The sequence below is a fragment of the Pezoporus wallicus genome, unplaced genomic scaffold, assembly GCF_028554395.1.
Source record: "Pezoporus wallicus isolate ANWC-B61680 ecotype Strahan unplaced genomic scaffold, APGP_CSIRO_Pwel_v1 contig_13705, whole genome shotgun sequence".
Lineage (NCBI taxonomy): Eukaryota > Metazoa > Chordata > Aves > Psittaciformes > Psittacidae > Pezoporus > Pezoporus wallicus.
The window spans coordinates 29087-42380 of NW_026641742.1; the positions used below are offsets into that span (position 1 = coordinate 29087).

The 13294-nt window shown below is 59.4% G+C and overlaps 1 protein-coding gene across 5 annotated transcripts in view; it reads right to left on the reverse strand.

The window, feature by feature from the left end:
* GSE1 (Gse1 coiled-coil protein) overlaps positions 1-13294 on the reverse strand; it is a 62960-nt gene that overhangs the window by 23639 nt on the left and 26027 nt on the right. The window contains exon 1 of one of the 5 annotated variants that reach the window (XM_057425078.1): positions 7257-7693. The exons of 3 other annotated variants lie outside the window; for them this stretch is intronic. Coding sequence is in view for 1 of the 2 variants with exons in the window: in XM_057425076.1 (XP_057281059.1) it covers positions 4095-4131 (37 nt within the window). In the remaining variant the exon portion in view is untranslated. Of the gene's footprint in view, positions 1-4094; positions 4334-7256; positions 7694-13294 lie in introns of those variants that run through there. One more of the 5 variants, XM_057425076.1, reaches the window with a different exon arrangement.

Sequence of the window (13294 nt, forward strand, 5' to 3'; positions counted from 1 at the left end):
GGTGGGGGAACATGCTTCCCATCGACATTAGGTGCAATAAATACCCCGCGTTGGCTCGCGGCAAGAGGCGGCTGCGATTAATTAAGCAGGGAAATAAAGTTAATAATAAAAGGGGGGGGGTGTATATATGCACCCCTTTGCCAGGCTCAGGGCAGGGCTGGCCCCATTTCCCCCCCCCCCCCCCCCCCATAGCCACCGGCAGTGCCTGCACACGTGCCACGGTGCCGTGCCAAGGAGGAGCGTCCCCAGCAGGTGCCATGAGCGTGTGCCAAGGACAGGGAAAGGGGGGGACACAAGGAAGCACCTGCTCCCCTCTTTGCCACCAAGCAAAGCCCGAGGGTGGGTTTGGAGGTTGAGCGATGCAGCAGCATCCTGGGTACCGCTGGGTGCAGGATGAGGGATACTGGGAATGACGGTGGTACCCTGCGCGCATCACAGGACAGACTCACACTCATCTCTCCTGCTCTGCCTCGGCGCAGGGGTCCTGGGGGGCAGCCGGGTGCCCACCCGCCATGGGGTGATGCTGGTGCCTTACCCAGCTTTACACCCTGTTCTTATAGTTACAGGCAAATCTGCCTTTAAAACCATAGGGAATTTGGTTTAGCTCAGGAATAAAGAGATTATGGGATGGGGGGAAGAAAAAAGGAAGAAAGAACGGGTGTTTGGGGATAATTCACCCCTCTCCAAGCCGTGTGGCTACTGATGTCCCAGTACCTGGCATGAGCAGGATGGCTACAGGCAGGCATTTTGGGGTGCCCACCAACCCACTTGGAGATGGGGGGCTCCAACTGAGCCCCCTCCCCATGGCAGGACCCCCGGCCCTGTCCCCTTGGCACTCATTGATGGGGCTGGCACCGGCCCCCACTCACCAGACGGGACCCAGTGGGGAGAAACCATCTGGGAAGTGTCACCCCAAGCCCCTGATCCCAGGGTGATGCCCCTGGTCATCCCCCCCCAGTGCTGGCATACATCCCTCGCCTGCCACCCCCCTTCCCCTGGCTCCCCACTTCCCTCCCCTCCTCAAACCATCGCAGGGAAGCTGGAAAGTGGTTGACATGGTTGCCATGGTGACCGAATTTAGGACTGGCAAGAGGAGGAGGAGGATGGTGGGGTGGGAAAGGAAGGAAAAAGCAGGAGGGCTTCCCGGCACCCCAACACTCCAGACCCCTCTGGCATCATCCGGCAGCCCCTTTACACCCGATAAGCATCACCCTCCACCACACACGGGGTGGGGATGAGGAAAGGGAAAACCCCAGCAGGCAGCAATGTGGGGGGCTGCCAAGGATGGGGCTCACCCCCCAGCACCCCAAACCCACCCCGGGGGTGCCTGTCCCCTCGCGGCGGTGCCAAAAGCAGCCGGTGACTCACGGCTGCGCCCGCGGCACCCGCCGGGCGGGTGTTTACGCGGCATCACCAGCTCCTCCATCTGCTTTGATCCAGGGGCTAAATATTACCGGCCCTGGCGTAAAAATAGGAACCATTTGGGAAGCTCCTGAGTCAGCAGCATCCGCCACCCTCCCGGCACGCTGAGGCACACAAGGGCCCCAGTACCACCCCATGGGGGATGCGACAGGGACCCCCAAGGTCCCTCTGGCACCCGGGGGCTGCTGGTGAATTGGGGACACCCATATGGAAAGAAGGGACCCCAAAAGGCTGCGTGCCCGGCTCTCCCGGGATGCTGTGTGTCCCCAAGGGGTGCTGCTGTCCCCAAAGGATACTGCTGTCCCCAGAGGATGCTCTTGTCCCCAGGGGACACTGGCACTGGACACAGGATGACAACTGCACCCATATATCTCAAAGCAAGCCAACATATGTACCAGCAGGGAATGGAGTCCCCTCCCTGGCCCCCTATTCTCAGTGATGCTTGATGCTGGGTCACCACTGTGCCCAGTGTCCCCTCGCAGCTGGCTGAGCCATGCTGTCTATCTCCAGCTCCATTACCAGTGTGGTAGAGGGGACAGGCCGGAAGCATCAGTGACCAGAGGGATGCAGGGGACAGAACACTGGTGACCAGAGGGTAGAGGGGACAGGAACATCAGTGACCAGAAGGACACAGGGGATACAACACTGGTGATCAGAAGGATGCAGGGGACAGGAGCATCAGTGACCAGAGGGTAGCAGGGACAGGAGTGTCTGTGACCAGAGGGATGCAGGGGACATGAGCATTGGTGACCAGAGGAACAGAGGCGACAGGAGCATCAGTGACCAGAGGGATGCAGGGGAGAGGAGCACCAGTGACCAGAGGAACAGAGGCGACAGGAGCATCGGTGACCAGAGGGATACAGGGGACAGGAATATTAGTGACCAGAAGGACACGGGGGACACAAAACTGGTGACCACAGGGACACAGGGGACAGGAGCATCAGTGACCAGAGGGAACACCGAGTAGCTGGCTGCATCCCGTGCCAGCAGAACCGGGCGATCAAGCCACCGAGGAGAGGAGTGTGTGACACGGTGCATGGCCAGGCAGTCCCTGAGGCGGTGACAGTCCCCAGCAGGACTCGAGCCGCTGAGTCACTGCCACCGAGCCCTCGGCAGGGGGAAGGTTCACGTCTCCATCTGCTCCCGCACGACCTGGCCCACCAGCATCTCCCAGTGCTGCCGCCGGCGATTTCTCCACTCGCCAGCACCTCCAGCGTCATTTTCCCCCTTAATTGCTTTAAATCTCGCAGCCTGACACTTCCATGCTCCTCTCCGTCTCGCTTTTCCCCCTCCAGCTTTTCGATTTCCCCTCCGAGCTAGCTGCAAAGCCAAGAGCCAGCCGGAGCAGGGTTTTCCAGGGCACAGGAATTAGTGCATTAGCAACAAAGCCAGAAGTTTCACGCAACAGGAGCCGCCGCCAGGATCCCCCGCTCGATCGGAGCGTGCTAAATATGGAATTTAAGAGGGAAAAGAAAAAAACCCCAACCCCAACCCATCTCCCTCACACCTGCAGCCTATGAATGGGGATGGCACCAAAGCCGAGGCAGGCATTGCCCGGGCAATGCTAGGGACCATGCAAGGAGGGGATGGGGTTTGTGGAAGGGGATGGGGAGCGGGACCCCCGTGGATGGCAGGGAGGAGGGCGCAGGGTCGCAGCGCGCCGGGATGCTATGGATGAACGGGTCACCCCTATCCCCGCCGTGGCACAGCCCCGCAGGGGATGAACACCCCAATCCTTCCCATAGGGAAAGGACACCCCAAGTTGAACCCCGGCGCCCCTCCGCCGCCCTTCCCGGCTCGCCCTCGCATGCTCTGGCGCAGGCGCGCTTGGGCAGAGCCGCTCGTTCCTCTTAACAACTGCCACATGCAAAAGCCATTTCCTGAAACAAACAACCATCCGCGGGGGAGCCGGCGTGGGGGGACACGGACCCCCAACAGCGGGGGGCCCCCCAGCACCGCCACCCTGCACCCCGAGACCACAGCCGGAGCCTGCATCCCCGCCAGAGCACCCCTTGAGCTCGCACCCAAAGCTCATGTACACATCTGAAGCGTGCACCCCAAGTGTGCACCCCGGAACAGGCACCCCAAGCGCGCACCCCCATACAGGCACCCTGAGCGCGCCCCCTCAGCATGCACCCCAGCCACCGATGCTCTCAGAACACCCCAAAAACGCCCTTTCCGGGGGGGGTCCCCCTCTCTCAGGGCCGGCACTGCTGGCTGGGGTGGCACAGCAAACTTTGGTGCCCCAAGTCCCCGCGCCCCAGCAGCGGCGGGGCTGCGAATGGGGACCCCCCACCCCAAAACACAGCACACCCGGTGTATGTCCCCATCCCTCCTCTGCCAGACCCCCTGACACCCCACTCCCCCCCCCCCCCCCGCTCCTTTGGGAGGGGAGAAACCCCCAGGGTGAGGGAGTGGCAGCAGGAGAAGAGGGGGGGATCCAAGCACTCCAACCCCCTGCAGAGCCTTGCCGGGGCCCCCTGCTCCCCGCTCTTAAAGCTCGCCGGACCCCAAAACCCCTATTAGGTGCTGGGAGAAAGTAACTTAACCCCCAAATCGCCCTCGGCTGCCGCTGGCTGTGGGGGACGACAAAGGGGTGTCCCCAACCTAGTGGGGGGAACACCGGGAGGGGAGGGAAGAGAGACCGGCAGCAGCATCGCTCGGTGCCTTACCTGGTAAGTAATAGAGAGGTGGTTTCAACCCAAACATGATTTACGTTACAGTTCCATTGCGGCCAGGGGGAAAAAAAAAAATTTAAAAATAAAACTAAAACAAACCCAAAAGGATGTGTCAGGAAGAGGCAAAAAAAAATTAAAATTAAAAAAAATAAGAAAAAATTAAAAAAATAACCCAAAAATTAGCACCAAACCACACGGAGGGGGTTGGAAAAATAAACCAGAGGCGAAAAAATACGGTGGAGCGGGGAGGGAGGAGGAGGAGGAGGAGGAGGAGGAGGAGGTGGGGAAGGAGGAGGAGGAGGAGCGGGGGGGAATCAAGTGCGCGGGGGGAGGAGGAAAAATAGGAATTGAAATAGCAGCGAGCGCAGGGCGCCGGCGGAGGGGTGGCGGTGGTGGTGGCTGTCACCCGCGGGGCCAGGGCAGCAGCCTGGCTGCCATAGCGCGGCGGCTTGCGGGGCTCGTCCTGCCGCTTGAGCCGCGAACCGAACCGCACCGCGCTACGAGGAGGAAGAGGAGGCGGTTCGGGAACGCACCCCCGAAGCTGGACGGTGCGGTGGGGTCCGCTGCCCGCCCTGGAGAAGGGGCGCGGGTCTGTCCCATAAAGGCCGGTCTCTCCCGCGGGCTGCGCTAAGGGAGGGAGGGAGGCGGACTTGCCCCTCGATCAATTTTCATGCAATAATCATTGTCGGTAAATTGGAAATCTGGCTCCTTGACAGCAGATTTGTCTCCCCTAATGAAGGGGAGCGGGCAGCAGAGCGGCAGGCAGCTGCTCGCACCAGCACCCTCCTCCCCGCACCACGCCGCCCCGCTTCCCATGGGATTCAACCTTCCATCATTCCCCCCCTCCCGCCCCTCCTCCGTGTCTTCGGGGCGGCGAGCCCCGGGGTGCCGCGCCAGGCGGGGACGGGAGGGCAGGAGATGCCGCCTTCCCCCTCAAACCCCGCTCCTCCTCCTCGCCTACAGGCAGAATCATCTCTATTTTTCCCTTCTTACTCCCCCCCCCTTTTCCTCCCCGGTCTTTTCCAGGATGCTGTTTTCAAACAGCTGCCAATGGGAGGTGAGGGAAAGGAAAAGGGGGGGAGGGGGGGGATAAAATGAGAATAAAATAAAAAAAATCAAGCCCCCCCACTCGCTTCAGGAGCAAAATTAGGAAATAAAGGAATAAATAACCCAACTTTCCTGCCTGCAGGGAGCTGCCCGCTGCTTCACAAAAGGCAGGCTGCCTGCCCCATTCCCTGCATGGGGGACCCCCTCCCCTCCCACCTTGCACCTCCAAATCCCCCCTGCCCGGCCCTACTCGCCCGGCGGGGGCTGCAATCAGCCTCCCGATAGGATCTCCCCCATTCCCTCTCCGCTGATGCATTAGCAGATCCGGGAAGACATGCTTGCAGGCAAATAGGGCTAATAAATGCTATTACGGGGGAGAGCGAGGGAGGCTGGAGATCCTGGCTGCACCATAGTAACGAGGGCCCGGCTTAATTTGCTTTAAGCAAACGATCAGCCAAGGCGGGGTGGAAAAGGAGGGTGAAGGGGGGGGGAGTGTTGCTCGCTCCAGGCACGCATGGGCGCGCTTGCATGGGCGCACGCTTGCACGGCTGCGCGCCTATGGGCACGAACGTATCGGGGTGCATGCGTGCTGCCCCCCTTCCTCTGCATGTGTGTGTGCCCCCCATCTCCGTCCCTTCTCTTCCCAAACTGCCGTCTGCTTTTAACACCAAAGTTCACGAAGGCGACGTGTGATATCTCGCCCCTGCAAGAGAAGCCACATCCTGTATGATAATGACCAGCCCTTCAAACAGTTTAAAGATACAGCCCATTCCCAGGCCCACGCTGCTTGCTTCTCATTGTGGGGCCCGAGGGGTTATGGGGCGGGGGGGGGGGTCCTGGTGTCATCCCCCAACCCATCGGCTCCGTGATGGGGAGGTTGGGTATGGTGGGTGCTGCAAATGAGCTTGAGGGTCTTGGATGCAAACACACACTTACACACACCTGCATGCACATGTGCATGCACTCACATGTATGTGCGTCTGCCTGCATGCAAGTTTATGTGTTCATGTGAGTCCATGCGTACACGCATGTATGCACGCACTCACACATACGTGTGTGCACGCACACGTGTGCACACACGCACCCTTTCAGCCCATTTGGCAAAGAGGGAGCCGGTGAGAAGCTGCACCCTCCTCTTCCCCCCCCATTAAATATTGCTTTTCTCATTCCAGGTCGGGGGATTATTATTATGTCTTTTCTTCCTTCCTAACCTACATCTGTCAAGATCGGCGCTGGGAGTATTTCTGGCCTGTCCCCTGAGTCATCATCACTCGCATCCTGCTCCCTCCGAGGCAGCTCCCCTGCACCACTATGCTCCCAGAGCACGGTGCCGGATGCTCCTTCCCCCTTTTCCCTGGCCAAAGTACCCCTGCACATCAGGAACCACGCATGAGGAAATGTCATTGATGGGGTGCTCCAAAAGGCACTCATAGTGTGGGGTGCAAGAGGGACCCCCCCACACCCTGCCCTGGAAAGGCGCTGGGGTCACCCAATTGCATCACCCCATCAATTACAAGCTTTTTACAGGGGTTGGATTTGCTGGATTGGGGGGGAGGGGACGGGACACCCCTCTTTTGCTTCCCCCTTCCCCCTCCATAGCATGAGCCGTAAAAATTAATTTGCAAACATGTCATTACACAATAGCTGTACAGGCAATAAACCTGTAATTACAGGCGGCTGGGGGAGCGGGCAGGCAGGAAGGGGAGGGGAGGGCAGGCAGGGAGGGCAGGCAGGGCTGCCAGCTCCGGCTTTGGGGTTTTGCCTCCCCCCCCCCCCCCCCCCCCCCCCCCCCCCCCCCGCTTTGCTCCCTTTGTTCATTATGCAAACGAGAATTGCTTCACTCCTGGAAGTTGGGCTCCACTTCAAAGGGGCTCGCTTGCCTGCGCTCCCCACCCTTGCCAAGGACGCCTTTGCCAAGCAAACCCAGCACCCCACGCCGGGACCCACCGTTGGGATGGGGAAACGGAGGCGCAGCGGCCAGGCAGCCCCATTGGGAAACCAACCCTTTGCGACATCAACCCCCAACCGTATTACCCGCCACCCCTCCTCGGTTGTCCCCGCTTGCTGCGCACCAGCATCGCCGTGCCCTGCCTCAGTTTACCCACTTACCACGCCGCGGGGGGAGAGCCGGGACGCAGGGCAGCGGCGCAGACACCGGCCCGGCCACCCAGCAGCCGGCTCTGCCTCACCCCTCGTTAGCGGGAGAGCCTGACGAGCCTGACCCACTTCCCCGAGCGCCGGGAGGATTAATTGGTTCCTTGCTCGCGCGAAGCCGCCGGGAGCTGGGGCAGGTGCCAGGCGGGATTAGCAAAGCATGAGAGCACAGCTCGTGGGGCCGGACGGGCAAGCGCGCACACAGCCCTGCCCATGCCGGCCAAGCGAGAGGTGGGGATGTGGGTATGGGGCGCTCCGGGCCATAACTGACCCCAACCCAGCCTCCTCGGGGATGGGGATGCTCGGCTTCCCCGCGGGTATCCCCACAGAAGGGGATGCAGCCGTGTGGTACCCAATGGGATGCACACCCCTAAGTAAGCGCGCCCTAGGGAAACTAAGGCATGGTTCCATTGGGGTCCACCGCACCCTGCAAGCATCCACAGTTGGGGATGCACAATCAAGAAGAGGAGCGAGCGGCTGCCTCTCGCCGTAAATAAGCGGCTCAGCGATGATTTCCTGCTCTTGTTGACCTTTGACTATGCAGAATAAAGACATAAATCCATATTTTAAACCCATCTGAGCGCCAGCCAGGCCCACAAAGCCATTTACAGCCTGCGATTTGGACGGGGCAGTGAGCAGGAAAGCGATGGTTTCTCGAGGTGACATTCCCCAGGAGGGAAATGAAGTGTTTTATTCGCAGATATATAGGGCACGGTCGTTCCTCCGCTTCCCCTTCCCTCCGCCCTCGGCTCATAAATAAAACATACGGCCGCGTAACCGGCTAATTACGGGAGGATGGCAAAGCCCCGCCGGTCGCTGGGAAAAGAAATCAGCTTTTTAATCAGCCCACTTTCCTCCCCATCTAACTTAAGGAGAAACGGGCATTTAGGGTGCCGGGATGGAGCCGAGACTCTCCGGTGGCTCGAAGGCACCCTGCGGGGTTGTGCCACCCCGCTCCCTCGAGGCAGATTTGGATGGCAGGGGTTCAATCTCCTCGCTATGTATTTCCCCCCCCCCCCCCCCTCTTCTTGTCTCTCCTCCCTGGCTGGGAAAAGGATGTCTTTGAAAAGTCTAATTGTTCCTTACACATTAGATACATTAATGAGGTCTCTGATCAAGCGGCTGGCGCTCTGGCAAGGAGGCTTCAAGTAGCAATTTTCCATTTGTGTTTCAAATTTTAATGAATGTTCCTGTCTCTCCGGCTGCGATGCGCGGTGATAATCCGCGCGGCTCGGGTCAGCGCCGGAGCAGGGGCTGCCGCGCGGGAGGGCTTGTACAAGGGTTTGATTTCTTTGGGGAATAGTTCATACAAAAAATGGTAATGGCAGAAGACAGTCTTCCTTCCCCCTCGGCTGCCAGGGCCCCACAGCTACAAATCAGAGGGTTATTATTTCTTTCCGATGTCCCTAAAGTATCCTATATCTTTAGCGGGAGAGTAAAGTTCAGCCCCGATAAGATTGTGGCGCTGGGTGAGACAACGCTTTGCCTTTCCTCCTTTCCTTCTCCATGTCCCCTCCATCCCTGGTGTCCCCACCAGCCCACCCCAGGGCCACCCGCAGGCTCATCCCACCCCATCCAAGGGCCAGATCCGGAACCCACCCCGCCAGGACAAGATTTTTATAACCTTGTTTTGGCATGCCTGCCATTAACTTAATTTAACATCCATATTGCCGCTACTTAATTAAATAGATGAACTCATTTTACATTTGCAAGTCTTAATTCATCCTGAACAAAATTGGCCGTGTTTCGTTCTTTCTACGCTACCAGCTCCCCGGAACAAATGACTGCCTTTTGTAGTTAACTGCTAGTACAGGTTAAAAGCTAATTAGCAGCCCGGGTTGGGTGTTAACTTCCTTATTTATCACCCGGCGCCACTTGGGGCTGGCACTTCCTTGTCCATGCGTGGGCCCCGTTTCTGCAGGGGTGGTGCTTGTGCTCCTCGGGCAACGGTGCTGCATGTGTGCGTGATGCATGGGGCTCGGCGCATGGTGCTCAGTGCATCACACTCCCGCAGCACCCAAGCATCACCCAAGGACCCCTCCAACCTCGCCATGCTGCCCAGCACAACATTCCTATAGGTACTTAGAGAAAGGCCAGCAAAAGCAAGAACCATCCCGTGCTTTCCAAGCGTTGCTCCCACCCAGCCAGCTCATGGGATGCCCACACCAACCGGCAAGGCTTGGAAGCCGCTGGTGAGAAACCGCATGGAGGGACCCTGCATCCCAGAGCTGCGGGATGCAGGGGGGACCCCACCAGTGCAGCAGGAGGAGCGATGCTGATGCTGATGCGGGCAGGAAGCTGCTCCAGGAAGGCTAGTCTGGTTTGACTAACAAATCACTAACTGCTTCCCCCGAGGCAGGTGGAAGGAAACAAGCTGTGGATGTAAACACCCCCTCCTCCCCACCACCCCGCCCCCCGGCCCCCCATTTCCCACCCACAGCCCCCTGTGGGCCCCCAGGGCACCGGCCAGGGGCAGGTTGAGACAGGAAAGCTCTTGTGAAACACCCTGACGCAAGCCCTGGCGAAGGGACAGCCCCCCCCCCCCCCCAGCCCATGGCCGAGCCCTGGGGACGCTGGCACTGCGGGCAGGGTGTGGGGTGACGCAGAGCTTGCACCAGCGCCATGGGACAACACCTCACCGGCACCCACCACGCCACCAAGGGTGCCGGTGTGACTCAAGGGGACAAGCCGCTGCAGTGGTGACATTGCGGTCCCTCCGTCAGCATGAGCCAGCACAGGGATGGGTGCACCCCATAGGGCGAGGAGACCCGGTGGCAATCGCCATCACCGGTGATGCCCAGCCCCGGTACCGCGGTGGCAGCGCGGTGGTGCATAGGGACGATGTGGCGCGAGGGGACCGATAGGCATCTGCCTGGCCCCGTAAACTGATCTGCCCCCGGCTGCTGAAATAACAGCGAGGGGAGGCAGCTTCGGTTACCGGCAGTGCCGGAGGCCGGCTGGGTGCCAGGGCCCTTGGCTGCGGACCAGGCGGCTCCGCAGGGATGGAGTGGGGACCCCCCGTCCTGCCCTGCTCCCCACAGGCACACACGGAGCTGCTCGTCCCGCTCCCCGGCGTCGCCACCCCACACCGGGCTCCACACCCGGTATTTCAGGTCTGGTACCCCAGCCGGCGCCTTCGGGAGGGACATCACCCCAACCCGGGGCCACCGCCAGCACCGGCTGCATCGCGTAGGAGCAGCAGTAATTCCCAACCCATGGTTATCCCGAGCGGTTTTGGCTGCATCCCTTCTCCCCCCCCCAGCACAGCACCAGGACAAGGAGCCACCGCAGCCAAAAGCAAAGCCCGAAGGCCAGATCTAGCCCCTTTGGGAGGAGGAATAAGCACCACCAGGTCTCCTTTCTCCCCTGCAGACCTCATCAGGACCCCATCCCAAATCCCCCGCCATCAGCAGAAGGAGCTGGGCCGTAAGGAGCGAGGGTGATAGATAACAGCCCTCTGTGCTGGCGAGATAAATAGCCCCAGCAGCGCCAAGCTGTACTCGGCCAGAAGCTAATAGGGGCTGTCAGGGCGGTTTAGAGGAGCAGAGCATCGTTTCGGGGCCCGGCTGGGAGGACGCCAAGGGGAAGTGACAAGGAAGCTGAGCAGAAAGCGACAGGCAGTACACAAAGAGCATGTCCTCTGTAAGTGGCGATAAACCTTGGGAAAAAAAAAGAAAAGCTAAATCAGTTGTTTAGCCGATGTACCACATGCTGACAGGGCAAATGTGAAGGCTTTTATGGCCACATGGGTTTTCATTTGCAGTTATTCATAGCGGAGCCGGAGCGCTTTATCTCACTTTACATTATGTGCAACCACAATGCAGACACTTGCACCGCAACGCATTGCCTCCCTTGGAAAATATTAATATGTAAATGTCAGGCTTGGGAGGGCAGCAGGGGAACGGCAGCTGCGGGAGCCGAGGGGAGATAAAACCTGCCCTCAGAGGGGGGGTGAGGGACCCCCACCCCATACAGAGGGGTGCAGCAAAGGGGGAAGGCGATGGCACACATGTGCGCGCACACATGCTCACCTGGGATGAGATGCACATGGTCTCTGCAGAGTGGGATGCATGTGTGCGTGTGTGGGCGTGTGTGGGCATGTGTGTGCAACGTACAGCCTCTGCAGAGAGGGATGCACATGTGTGTGCTCACACATGTGGGTGCACAGCATGTGTTCTGCAGAGCAGGGTGCATATGTGTGCACGCACACAGCTGTGTACAAGATATCCTTTCTGTACAGTGGGATGCACACATCTGCACACACATGCACGTGAACACACGATATGCTCTGCGCAGCAGGATGCACCTGTATGCACACACATGCACTTGAGCACGTGATACCCTCTACACAGTGGTATGCACGTGTGTGCACACACATGCACTTGAGCACATGAGTTTGCAAACACGTGCACCCAAGCACACAACATACACCTTTCTGCATAGCAGGATGCATACACATGTGCACACACATGCACACACACATGCACTTGAGCACATGATACCCTCTGCACAGTGGGATGCACGTGTGTGCACACACATGCACCCAAGTGCATGATACACACCCTCTGCACAGCACGATGCACACGTGTGCACATACGTATGCAGATATGCAATACTTCCCCTCTGCACAGTGGGATGCACACGCGTGCACACACATGCACTCAAGCGCATGATACACACCCTCTGAACAGAGGGATGCACGTATGTGCACACACACATGCACTTGAGCACACCGTACCCTCTGCACATGTATGCACACACGCAGATACACCACACATCCCCTCTGCACAGCGGGATGCCCACATGCATCACCATCAGCACACTGATGGCCATGCATCACCACACAAGACGCGGATGCACGCACACCCATGACGATGCCCACCGCCCCTCGCAGCACCCACCCCGGCTCCCTGCCTGCCCCAGGGTGGGGGGACGCGTGGCAAGGCCATGGGGCGAGGCGGGTGCTGCTGGTTTGGGAGGAAGCCGTGATGGGGCGAAGCGCGGCGTGCCAGCGCCTGCAAAGCCCCGTCGGGCAGCGCTCCAGCCATGCCTGCTGTTCCTGGGCTCTGTTCCTCAACGAGAGCCTCCAGCCCCGGGGGTAGTGCCAGACTGACAGCCTGGAGGCTATTTATTCGCAGGCAGAGGCAGCGGGAGCTGCTGGCGGATGCAGGCGCCTTTGTCCTGCAGGGAAGTTTGCTCCCTGCCTCCCAGGCTGCCCCCTCTCTTTCTGCCTTCACATCCCTATGCACCTTTCCAAACGCAGGGAAGCACTGCGGGGATCCCAGCTCCAAAGCTCGCCGTGCCATGGCCGGATTTGTCACAAGGCCCCAGCATCACCCAAGGGTCTGGAGGTGGTACCCGAGGGTGGCTGAGGGCAGGCGGAGTGTGGGCACCCAACGCTGAGCTTTGCCACTCGGCACCATTCCAGGCAGGATGGGGGGCACCTCCGAAACATGGCCCCCTTGGCCGTTACCAGGAGAAGCGCTGGCAGCCAGTGCTGGCACAGGGACAAGCCCGGGAGGGAGGCTGCCCCCCAGCACCTCGGGGAAGGGAACAATCCCCGGGCATTTCTGTTTTGGCAGGCCCCGGGTGCCCCCCCCTCTGCTCCCCTCCTTCCTCCTCCCGCGCTCGGGCACAGGGATACAATTAAATCAGTGTTCTGCTAACAATCTGCCAGCTAATAAGACATTTTCCTCCCTCTCCCTCCTCCTCCCCACTCCACCCCAATCCGTGTGTGATGGGAGCGCTTTGATATGAGAGTGGACTCTAATGGGTTCGGTGTAAGGGAGCCTTAATTTATTACGTGCCTGTAATTGATGTTTGTATAAAGTAGCTCTTACAGCTCCTCAGAGCGGGAGATGAAAAGCAATCAGTCAGCCATTTGCCTCGAAAGGAAGGAGAGAGGCGAAGACAGACAGCGAGAGAGAACCAGACATACTCATCAAGCCTGGAGAAAAACCCAGAAAGTGAAGGAACAAAACAAAACCCCCTCT